At 32.9% G+C, this 13,524-nt stretch overlaps 1 protein-coding gene across 1 annotated transcript in view; it reads left to right on the top strand.

Moving 5' to 3' along the window:
• The window catches only part of RGS21 (regulator of G-protein signaling 21), a 49,965-nt gene that overhangs the window by 20,661 nt on the left and 15,780 nt on the right, over positions 1-13,524 (top strand). The window contains exons 2-3 of the mRNA XM_011995080.1: positions 5,416-5,486; positions 9,746-9,822. Of these exons, the coding sequence (XP_011850470.1) occupies positions 5,476-5,486; positions 9,746-9,822 (88 nt within the window). The 5' untranslated portion in view covers positions 5,416-5,475. The remainder of the gene's footprint in view (positions 1-5,415; positions 5,487-9,745; positions 9,823-13,524) is intronic.

Raw genomic sequence — 13,524 nt, forward strand, 5'->3', positions numbered from 1 at the left:
AAAGGTTAGCTCAGAAGAATAGTTTAACAGATGCTATGTATACACAATGGCAACACAGAAATGTAAAACACAGGGGAAAGGGTCAATTAAATGATTATTTATCTTTGTGTTCTAAAAATATTCAGCTACAGTAAAGGAAAATTGCAACAGAGCAAATGATAACAAATATGATGATGACTATGAGATTACAATGTGAATTTAAACATTCTCTACCTCCCAAAAAGCTGACTTTTAAATTTATACAATACTTTTATATCTATCATGCTAGAATTTTAATTAATTCATTGAGGTATATGAATTCACTAAAGTGAAAAAATGTTATTCACTTTTAAAACATAAGAAAAGACATTTTTACTTACATCAGAAATCTTGAACTTCTAAATATTTTATTTTACTAAGGCAGATATTTCTTTAACTATCAATGACAGTACATGTTCTAAGAAAACAAAGAAAATACATTTAGGACATACAGTCACGAAGTGTGACTAGCAAGTAATGCTACCAATTTATCAACAAGCATACTAAGAACTATACGTCCAAATGAGCGTTATATTTCCAAGCAGCCACTTGGGGAGATCAGACACATTTCAGCGGTATTGTCATTGCTCAAAACATTTCTAACTTCTCCATTAGAACTGCTCTCAGAAATAATTGATGAACCATACACAACTCAGGCTCATTGCTTTATAAATTGAACCTCATATAGCAGTAACTTGAGGCAAAGCAGAATCAAGAAAATATAATTTTCTTTTCCCATTTGTTTATAAAAAGAAAATTAACTTTTAAATTATTTAGTCCTAAAATAAACCACTTATATAACCCTATTATATAAATCTAAGAAGACAATTGTAAAAAAAAATTAATCTTTCATTTCCTATTATAATTTGAATAGAAACATAATATGGGCAAATAACAATCAGTGTGATTTTTGTGGTGAACTGTCCTGCTCATCTAATCTCATTCTTGTTGATCTCCTTTGCTGTGACCTGTGCAAGAGACCATCTTAACAAATTTCACAGTATTTTATCACTCATCATTCTCCTTAACCTGTCTGTCATCTGACCTCTTGATCATTCTTTCTTCTTCCCAAAAGGCTGTGAACAGTGTTTTTAAAGGAAATTCCATGCCACTCTGTACCCTTAGCTTTTCTCTGGCTTATTGCATTAAATCTTCATCCCTAGTTCATTTCCCTTTTCTATTCCTAAAATATAAGTGTTACTCTACATTCAGCAGTCACTAAAGTATTTAAATATTTATTGAATAAATGAACATTTAAGCCCTCAGTTCTCAGCTCCGTTTTTCTCTGTCATTTCACCTGTTAAACTAAATCTAACAGATTTAACTATCACTACCACTTAAATACCAAATTGCCCCCACTCAATCTTGCTCCAGCCCTTCTCCTTTCTAGTTATACAAGCCTAAGCAAGTTATTTAGCCTCTGAGTTTTAGTTTCCTCATATTTAAAATATGAATAAAAATATTGACTATCTCATTGAATAATAACCAAAGAGATAATGCTCAGAAAGTTTCTGACACATATGTCTGAAGCATTTTAACTATTATTGATTAAAATGCTCAATTATTTTAACTGCTATGGTGTTTTTTCCACAAATCTTTCATGACATTCTCACTTGGATGTCATACAATCAAATCAGCATTTTTTTTTTAATGAACATTGTTTAGCACTTGTATCAAGATAAAATATACTTTTGCTTAAATTATGCAAGTACCAGAATTAAATTCTTATTAATTTTTTTATCCTACCTTTAATGATGAAGTATAAATAGCAGTAGTTTCTTAGGTTAATAGAGGGGTTTCATGTAGATTTAAATGCTCTATATTGTCTTTGAATATGCCTATAAAATTACTATGACATCTGACAGGAAAGTTAAGCAAACTGTGTCTAAACGTTCTACATATCTCTAAACTTTTTTTACGTATTGATTTTCCTAACCTTGTTTTTTTAATGGATTGCCATGATCATGAGTGGAATCACCATTCTTTCAAGTTACCAGATTTGAAATCTGTTCCTCTGACCCTCTTAACCCCATCTCCTCTGCTGAGACATAATACCACTGATGTTTACTGTTCCATCCATCTATCGCCACCCTTGTTCTCTCATGTTTGGAACAGTTTACTATACTTTTTAAAAATGTTCTTAAACTTTGTTTTGCAATTTCAAGGAGAAAAAAACTATGTTACTTTTTAAACGAGAAAGTTGACTGCAGAGTCCAGTTTCCAAAAATATTACAGCTCTAAAGTGGTTTACGAGTATAATTTGTGTCATGAACTTAACCCATAAACTGAAAATAAAAAGAAATACCTTCCATGATTCTGCTAATTCCCCTTTACCTTTTAAACTAGTTAATTTTGTAACTGACAAATAAAATTTATATATTTATATATGTTTATATATATCATATATATTATGGAGTTAAACATAATCTTTAACTCTCCCATCTGCCTCTCAGTCTTCCAATTATTCCACACATACTCTCATCATGTTAATTATCCAGAATGACCAATTTTATACTGTCTGATTAAAGTTTTGAATTCCTACAGCACCTATCTATGATTTCTTGTACAAGTATTTTAAAATATTGCAGAATAAATCTCATATCTTTCCACAGAAATTCCCATTGATTGCATGACAGTACTGTCCATAAGATCTCCCATATTATTATCTTAACCATGGTTCTGTGAATGTCAAATGAGGAGAAAAGAAACAAAATAAATAAGCATATATAAATAATCCTATGTAAGATGTGTTGGCTTGCTATATTTTCTTTCAGTTTCACACAGTAACTTTGTGAGATAGGTATTATCAATACTATCAGTAGCAAAGAGACTGAGAAAGGTCAAGGTTATTGTCCAGGATGAAGAATCCATATTTGCATATGAGCTTGTTACTCTTGACTCAAAATTTATGCCTATTTTATTATTGACCTCCCTTCTTCTAAGGAGGGTTTTGAAGAGGGGAGTTCCCTAGATGTATTCATTTTCTATTGCTGTTGTAAAAAACTGCCACCAACTTAGTTGCTTAAACAATATACATTTATTATCTCAGAGTCCAGGGGACCTGTATTAGTCTGTTCTCATGCTGCTGATAAAGACATACCTGAGACTCGGTAATTTATAAAGAAAAAGAGGTTTCATGGACTCACAGTTCCACCTGGCTGGGGAGGCCTCACAATCACAGCTGCTGAAAGGCACATTTTACATGGCGGCAGACAAGGGAGAAAGAGCCAACCAAAAGGGTAAACCCCATATGAAATTATTAGATCTCATGAGACTTATTCACTACCACAAGAACAGTATGGGGGAAACCGCCCCCATGATTCAGTTAGCTCCCACCAGGTACCTCCCACAATACCTGAGAATTATGGGAGCTACAATTCAAGATGAGATTTGGGTGGGGACACAGCCAACCCATATCAGGACCAGAAGTCCAAAATCAGTCTCACTGGGTCAAAATCAAGGTATTAGCATGGCCAGCTGCTTCTGGAGGCTTTGAGGAGACTACCTCTTTCCCTGCCTTTTTCAGCTTCTAGAGGCCACCTACGTTCCTTGACTCTTAACCCTTACTCATATCACTCCAACATCTTGTTTTCATCCTGAAATATCCTACTACTAGACATTAACTCTCCTTTCTCCCCTCTAAAAAGGTCCCTTATCATTACACCCAGTCCACCAGGATAATCTAGGATAATCAACTTCTCTTTTGTCACATAAAGTACTATATTCACATGTTCCAGGCATTAGGTCACAGACATCTTTTCAGGGGAGGGTTGTATACTTAGCTTATCACACCGGGCATAAGTTCTGAGAATGGAGCCTAAACTCATTGGGCTGAAAGCTGATGGTATTTAGATGTCCCAACAGTATCTATATTGCATTCTTTTGTCAAGATACATTGAATGCTATAAAGCATCATTCCACCTAATAAAGCTTATTTCCTCACCTGCTCATTGTATTATGATTTATTTTGATAAATAAAATCTAATTCTGAGTTGTTTTTTAAACAATGAAAAGAAGATTGAAAGGAATGGAAAGTGCACACTAAACAAGTAATAATTGTGGTTTGTGGAAGGATTTATGAGAAAAAGCATGCTTGCAATTGCACTAAACTGAAAATAGAAATTTAAATTTTTGTTTTAACATTTTAATATAAAGTAAGCCTATCCCTGGCTCCTATTTCTTAAAGACTGTGCATGTTTTTGTTTTACCAAGAGGGTCTTTAAATTTTGACAGTTTATTTTCCAAACTGTACTATTTTCAAGCATATATTATAAAATGAATACTTCATTATCCCCCCTGAGCAAAACAAAAAGTCAAAATATGTTTAATGATTCAGTTTTTGCTTATCATAAGAACATTACTTAATGGAGCTTGAATTAACAAAAGGGATTGAGCTAATTGATGATTTCCCTTCTTAATGATGCACTGACTTTTTAGGTCATTTCTTCTACTTCTCTCAGTTTCATTAGTCCAGGGCCACTCATACTAACCATTTCTATAGATCAACTAGGGTACTTCCATGCTAAGTCAAGGAGAAGAACATTTTCTACCTTCTTCTGACTCCTTTCTTTCTCCCACCTGAAAAACTGTCAATCTTTCAATAGTCTTTAATTGACATTGAGGGTCATAAACACATACCAGTTGAATTTTACCACCAAAGAACTGTATTACATTGAGATAAAAGCTTGACAAAGCATGAAGTTATAAAACTTTGACTATAATTAAAATTGCCAATATATGGTCTTTGTTTTGATAAATATATTAGCCTTATTACATTAAACATTGCATTGCATAAATATTGGCATAAAATGACATGACATCCATGGTTAAAAGAGAGAAATACATGTTATTAAGCCATAAAACCTGCATAAATTTCAAAGAAAATTGCAATGTCTTATATTAGAACATTTTAGTTCATGAATAAAATTGCTTAAACATATATAGTTGCATATCTAGTTGTTTAAGATAAGTATATTAAATGTAGAGCCTTCCTCAGATTTTCTGAAAATCAAAGAACAAAGGAAAACAAAATGATCTTTTAGGCAGATTAAAGACTCAAAGGTGAATATTAATTATATATATATCAAATATGTATATCTTAATATATATTGATTTAACCTCCTGTGAACAATAGTTGTCTTATAAGCAGATGAATATGAACTTCAGACAACAAACTTTCAGATGGAATTTATTTCAATTATGCCACAGACTCAGAGAAATGTCACATTTATTCAGAGTTATTTATTACTTAGAAGTTTAAGTGCTTTGACCAATGAAAAGTTAATAACAAAAACAAAAAAGCTGAGAATAGCAGGATTTAAAGAATGCCAATTTGTAACCCAGGGGATAGGTATTTGCATACTAATTGTAATGTTCCTGCTGTCACATTACCTTCAGCTTGAAGATCAGTCAGAAAGAGAAACTCGGCATCATCTGTGACAGACAGTGGAACGAAAAATGCCAGTGAAGTGAGTTGCCGTTTCCAGCTATTTTTATCTCCGAAGATGTACAAATGAAACACTTGAGTCTTCTTTAGTCTCGATGTTTTATTTCCCTCATTTATGATATATACACTAATTGTTGTCTTTCTTCCTGATTTTTTCTCCTTTCTCTATTGATTTCTTCTTTTCGAAAACATATCAAGAATTTGTGGTTTACTTTTGCAATTTATTCTTTATGTGGGCTAAAGGAAGGTTATAAAGTGGAGAGAGACCATTGTGCTTTCTTTATGTAATTTTTTAAAAAATTATGAGATGGATTAGAGACATAACATATACATGATCCTTGCAAAAATTATTATCACAATGTTTATTGAAAATTTTTACATGGATATTAAGGGCTGGGTAAGGAAGCAGCTGTCACTTCCTGGAGCACATGGACTCCTTGCTTGAATTTTCCATTCTCCAGCACACTGCTAATTGAGTGTGAACAGCTAAGTTGTTGGATTCCACATTTTTTAATGCAATACAACTGGTTCTAGCTGGCACAATTAGCAAGATAACTGGTAGCTTTCACGCAGTTCCCATCTGGCCTGGCTCTTCTCTGGACATATAATATGGGTACTGCTGGCCTTGATGGCACTTGCTTAATGAAGAAAATAGAAAGGAAATCAGCCAAAACCCCATGAAATACTAAGTGTAATTTTGGCTTCAGATAGACAGTGACTTTTCATGGCAAATCATACACAAACAAAACCTTACACTGATTATGCATCACAATTTTACAGTAAATATACACAGAAATGAAAAGAGCCAGACAAAACTTCTGTTAAAACTCAATAAAAGGAAGAAAAAAAGAAATGAGGGAGTGGCCATTGTCCATTTTTTTCAGATAGCACATATCGAGTAAAAGTCAACCAAGTCAGTAGAGTTTAAAATCAACCACCCTCTTTTTTCCCCAACTTTTATTCAATAGATTTCTTTCTTAACATGTATATAGTTACAGTTTTTAAAAACAGAAAGTGATATTTCTTACTCCCATCTACCATAAGAAATGCCCTATTTTTATCTGATAGTGTATAAGCTTTAAGAATCTCTGTTTCGTGTAAACTTTCAATTGAGCAGCCAGTTACCACAATTTAACTATTATTTAGAGGAAAAATAATATTTCTATGAAGTATGATAAATCTCTATTGCAGAAAAAATAACTTTTCAGATAGTTATTATAAATGTTATAAAACATGAATTAAGTACAAACATATATGTATTAACTTATCTATTTAAGAAGTATGAAATAATCTGGGTTAAAGCAGACACACTTGTGTTTCAATTCTAACTCTGGCCATTACTGTCTGTGGAATATTGCACTACTTATTTGTATCTCTGAGCCTCTTTACTCATTGGTAATATTGGAATAAAACAGACTATTATTTTCAAGGTTAAATGAAATAAAGTATATGATATGCTTAGCACAATGTGGTATACATTATAAACATCCAATACATAGTTGTGCATTTTGGTGCTATTATAAATAATGTATTTAGTTTATTCATAGATACCATCAATTTGCTCTTCCACAGAATTACAAGAAACCCCAAATTTTACCATTTTAACTGGCAACAAACAAGCATTACTCCTTAAAATAGTTACATTTCACCTAATTTCTGAAAAGTAAATGCTGTGTTACCTCCAACTCTTTCAACATCTCAGATAGTCAAAATGTAACCTTCTGGATAAGAAATAGGCTCTGAAGGAATGAACTGAGGGCATTCGAGGCATTGTTACATACCAGCAGAGGTACTCCTTCAGAGCTGATGGGCAATTTCTTCTCTTTAAAACAATGTCAGCATTTTGTGGACCTTGATTAATACTAGGATATGCCCATATCCCTAGTTCTATTATCTATAGTATTCCATGTCTATATCTATCAAATATCTATAACATTTTAGCCTCTCTCTGTAATTCAAAACATTAGGAATTTTTCTTTTATCCTTGGTTCTACACCATCTCCCCCACTTTGCTTTCTTTCTTTTACTGTTTCTCTACATTAATGAAGACAATACAAATAGCTATTATTTATGTAAACACCTTCATTCTATAAATACTCCTTTATATCCAAAAAGATCTTCATGGAATATGCCTTTTTGCTTTTGGCTTAAGTAAAACCTGTCTGTCCTTAAAGGACACTGCCTTCTAGAATGGATGTCGGTCATTCTCTCCAACCTCACATACCTCATGATGATCCAGTGATGTGTTCACATTATTTTTTGTCTTTTCTTGCCCAGAACACCCTATGTCTTCGAAGCTAATACAATTTAGCTATACCTTTCAATACTTTTTATCATTGTAATTTATCAGCATCTTGGAGGACATTTACCATCTTCCACTGAAGGCTTTAATATGTGTCAATATATGGGGTTTGGTCATCTATTGTTTGTTAATATGTTTAATATTTCATAGACCAGGAACAATGTTCTTGGTGCTAGAAAATAACATTTAGTCCTGTCGTCAGATAACTTACATACTAATGGGAATATAAATGTTCATCTTTGAATGAATTTGTCTAGATTTTATTTTTCACTGTTTTTTCCTGGATGCCTGTTCCTCATTCAAAATGGGCATTCTGCATGCCCAGACTCCTCTCTATCCTATTCATTAGCATATGTTCCACAGGTCTAAGTACCTTTAATTTGAATACCCTGCTTGCAACCAAATTTTAGTATACAAACAGGAATATTTTTAAGCATATGTATTTTAAGTGACCATATAACTTTAGAATTCCTACGAGATCTAATATTTGAGTTACATGAAATATAACATAAGCTTATTTGAGTAACAGGCTATAGAGTACACAAAATCTCTTCAATGTAAAATTCAATGTAGGATTGTGTCTCATCCTCCATTTATGAAAGACAGAAACTGAACAACCCAAATTTTGTGTCCACTTGAATGAAAAAAAAAAACACTATTTCCAAATGGTTTCACAGGTAATTTGTGTCCCCAAGATTTAGTAAGTCAAGGAAGAAAGGAAAGTCAGCTGCTTACAACAGGAGAAGGAAATTTGAGATTGGAAATGTGAGTAATGGAAAATAGTAAAATGAATTCTTAGCTATATTGCCCTCTCTGTGTGTCCTCAATGAGGATGACCATTATTAACTGAAGATGCAACTACAACTGCATCAGTAGAGGAAAAACTATAAAAACTGCAGCAAATTAAAGAAGTAATACAAAAGCAAAGGAATCATTTCACACTAGCATATTTAAGATTAATCATCTTGCCGTGCAAATACAAAAGTTTTATAAGAATTGCGATATATGAGTTTTTCTCTATTTTATTATTGATAATTTCAACACAAACTTTAAATTGGACCCTCTCTTTCCACAACTAAGTTATTTGCACATCACAGCTACATAATCCAATGTGGTTTTATTTCTGGGCAGTAGATGCTTTCTATGAATAGGGGCTTATTTCATCAGGATCTTTGTTTATTTATTAAGAGGAATAATATATATTTGCATCTCAGAAAATTTCTATCTTAAACCTGATTTATTATTTCTACATCACATCCCCAAAAGTAACCTTCTTCAGAAGACTTAAGTCTATAAATTTTTTGACTGCTTTGGAAAAGATATTACTCTGTCTTGACAGATTCCTAGATTTAAATAAATCAGCTCAGAACTAGAAGTATACCAGTCTAAAGAGAAATAAAGGCTGCCTCAGAGTAGGTAAAGACTTTTTGAAATATTATGAACAAAATGTTTTCAAGTTCATCACATGCTAGAAATTCTTAAAACTTTTTTGAACTTTTTTGAGATGCATAATTATGAAATAATCTTTACACCATAAAAACTTAGAAAGTAGTTTATTCATCACCTTTGCTAATATAAATTTTGACTAGAGTAATGTCACATAAATTAACAAATAATCATATTTATTTGTTAATTTATTAATAAAAAAATTATTATTTATTAATTAAAAAATACTCATAGTTGAAAAGAAATTCACCATTGATCCACAGAACCAATCTCTTATGCCATTATTAGAATTTAAGAATTTTCAAATATTATTAACACTGTCAGCTAGATTAAAAATTTGCTGATGTCCAATTACATCCCAATTTATGTCACCATAGCTATCTACTGTAAATAGCACTATATAACTTTTTGACGTTTGACTATTTGATTAGCAGCATGAAGTTCATTTGAATGATGTAATTCAAAATACACATAACTCAGATATTACTATTGGTTAGAGAAGAGAAAGATCACAATGCTATTGTCAAGGGTAGATGCTGTTTCTACAGGTCACAAACTACGGAAGCAATGACATGGTCTGAAAATATGGACACACTTTTAGCCAACCAAGGTAAGATCTAACTAATAATAGGCTTAAAAATACAATAATTAAATATAAATAATTAAATTCTGAAAGTTGGTAACATATCATAAAGTATGAGTTTAGTCAATGAAGTATAAAATTCTTAATGATCATAAATTCATAAAAATCCAAAATCTAAATGGAATCAAGTTGGGTCTAAAATAAGTTTATAGGAACTCTGTACATTAAAACAAAAGGAAAATTCAAACTAGCAAGTGAAGTTTTCCATTTCCTTAGACTTACTTTAACTTTTCTTTTTTTTAATTTTATTTTAATACAGAGTCTGACTCTGTCAATCAGGCTGGAGTGCAGTGGCATGATCTCAGCTCACTGCAAACTCCACCTTCCGGGTTCAAGCGATTCTCTTGTTTCAGCCTCCTGAGTAGCTCAGATTACAGATATGCACCATCATACTCGGTTAATTTTTCTATTTTTAGTACAGACAGGGTTTCACCACGTTGGCCAGGCTGGTATCAAACTCCTGACCTCAGGTGATCCACCCACCTCGCCATCCCAAAGTGCTGGGATTCAATTCAGGTGTGAGTCACAGTGCCAGCCCTAGACTCGCTATACATATATATACACACATATATATACACACATATATATACACACATATATATACACATATATATACACACATATATATACACACATATATATATACACATATACACACACACACACATATTTTTTTTTTTTTTGAGACGGAGTCTTGCTTTACCACCCAGACTGGAGTGTATGATCTCTGCTCACTGCAATCTCCGCCTCCTGGGTTCAAGGGATTCTCCTGCCTCAGTCTCCCAAGTAGCTGGGACTACGGGAGCATGCCATAACACCCAGCTAATATTTGTATTTTTAGTAGAGATGGGATTTCGCCATGTTGGCTAGGCTGGTCTCGAACTTCTGACCTCAGATGATCTGCCTGCCTTCACCTCCCAAAGTGCTAGGATTACAGGCACGAGCCACTGCACCCAGCTGGCTCACTATAATTTGATGTACATCATGACTGCCTTTGGTATAAGTTGAAATAAACATACAAACTGTTGAAAAAGTTGAAAATTTAAATAAATCACTTGTTTCATATGTACAGTTGGCCAAAACAAAAGGTATTTTAAAGTACTTTATATCAACTGTGTTATTCTCACTTTCAGTGAATATAAAAACATATTTAAATGTATACGTTTGTATTAATTATGTATATGTGTGAATATATATTTAAAATTGATAGAGTGGTTCAGTAAGGTAATTTTGGCCAATTATAAATAAAACATCCTAGTCTTTAATAAGACATCTTAGTCAACACAACTTACATACAAAATAATCATTTACAAAGGTATAACTTCTGCTTGTGTTACAAATAATCTGCAGTTCTATCTCATCTGAAAGGGGAAAAATGGCACTGTGAAACATATAGAGAAAATGTTTATAATATAGTATTATTTGTATAAATCAAATGGCATTTTATTTTAAATTCATGAAGAATAAAAATTAGAATATTAGAAAAATATAAAACACAATAGACCTGAATTCTTCACAGCTGCTTATTTATGTATAAAGTTAGATTGACTTAGATGAATTTAGATACTATAAACATATTATTTCTAAGTGACTAATTTTTAAAGTATAAACATCAAAGAATCAACAGAACTTCCAGAATCCACCTAAGAGCATATATTGAAGAGATGAGATTGTGGAACTGCAGTTTATTAAGTGTTCAATGGCGTATTTTCTTTCTCCTTAAGTGTATAACTAAAGGGACAGATCAAGTTTGCTAAAGGGCTTACTGAATCATCTCTGCGTGTTGTGACCCAGAAGGCTTCAGAGTAGTGGAAGTCCATACAACAATACTATAGAGGAGAGGCAGGAAGGGTGAGATGAAGGCAAACTCATTCCTCTGCATATCTTCTGCAATTTTATATTTCATTCCCACATGAAATGGAAAAGTCATATAGGCATCTGAACAGTTGTTTGGTTTTCGCTTTTTATAATACCAGAGAAATGGCAAAGTATGAATGCTTTTTAATGCTTTAAACAGCTAAAGGACTCACCAAATTACCTAGTTGTTTTTGTTGATTTGCAGACATACTTTGCATGTACTAAGCATAGGCATTAGCCTAGTTTTCACCCCATAATGCTGACATATTCCATTTAACACCCTTTGTTGATACTAGCCAGTAAGCATTCCATTCTGTGGAGAGTGCCCTCAGATAGTAAGTTTAATTTTATGTAGCATATTACTTTAAAATCATTTGGCATCTTTTGAACATTCAAACTGTATGTATAGGAGAGTAAATCAACAAAATATCATGTTCAAGACAGAGATAACTAGCCCCAGGTTTAGTTGTTTAAGTTGTTTATTTTGTTCCATTGGGTCCTGAATCAAGCTACGGGAAGAGGAAAGATTAATTTTTAGTTGAGAGTAGCCCGTCGTTAAAAGTGGAGAGCAGGGGAAAATAATAATTGTATCTTGATCTCTAACATCCCATCTCTCTGGGATGCATTTAGAAAATCCTCCTAGGGAGAAGCTCCATATGCCTTGATGATGCACATATAAAATATTGCCAGGCATGAATCTACAATATTCTTTCTTTCTGTATTATTAAAGAACACTTTATTCTCTATACAAAAATACATCTTAGCATAAATTCTGTTTAGATCTCTGAAATTTCATCATTGTTTGAACTGAATTCAAGAAAAATTTTAATTGAGTGTTACTAAGAGGATTTTTATAACCTAAATTGGTGTCACAGAAACTTCTTGAATGTATTTTTAAATGCAAGGAACGTGAAGTTAATTGAATTTTTATATAGTGCTCATATATTAACTGCATCCACACTCTCCAGTATTTCAACCAAGAATGTTAATTGGTACCTGATAACCTTTTGCAATGACTTGTTATTTCAAACTTATTTCAAATAACTTTAAAAAAAATCCGTTAAATCTATTTTAATACAGTGTTTTTAGACACTTTAATTCTGCTCCAGAAAGTCCTTTTCTACTTTATCTTTATAAACTTCACTTTTACATTCTGCAGGCAGCAACCCATGAACAACGAACTTAAGCCTCTTTTCATTCACTTTTCTCATTGCTTTCTATTTCTGTAGCCAATTTGGCCTATCCCCTGCTTTTCCATAAACTTACTCCTCCTATACTTTGGAACTTGAAGGATTAACTCTCTCCGCCTGCAGGAAAGGAGCAGCTGCTTGGAGCACATGCAAAGGAGGCCTCCCTGGCAGGTGGAGGAGTAAACCACCAACGTTTTGGAAGGCAAATTTCTCTGAGTGGCAAAAGTGCTGACATGTTTTACTCCTCAGAGAGATATACATTCTCAAAATAGAGACAGCCAGAAAAAGGGTACAAACTGTGACACTGAATAACATGACCTAAATGTATTGGTTTAGTTTTGTCCACAGTGGGAATATGACAATGATCTTTCTGACCTGTTGTCTAACCAGAGGCACTTACCTTCTCACAAAAGCTCTGGGTATACCAAAGAAGAATGTTTCCTGGCCCATTTTGATGAGGAAAATAGAGAAGGAAGGGTCTAAACAAGTGGTCACAATATCAAATATCTTTAGGAGTAAGGGATATAAGTGTAAATTTGACTGAAAGTAAGATAAGGGGAAGAGGTGAGACTCATGGAAATCACAGACTGAAAGCCCTGCCTGTTGTTAATTGCATTTAAAA

This window comes from Mandrillus leucophaeus, unplaced genomic scaffold (genome assembly GCF_000951045.1).
Source record: "Mandrillus leucophaeus isolate KB7577 unplaced genomic scaffold, Mleu.le_1.0 Scaffold47, whole genome shotgun sequence".
NCBI lineage: Eukaryota > Metazoa > Chordata > Mammalia > Primates > Cercopithecidae > Mandrillus > Mandrillus leucophaeus.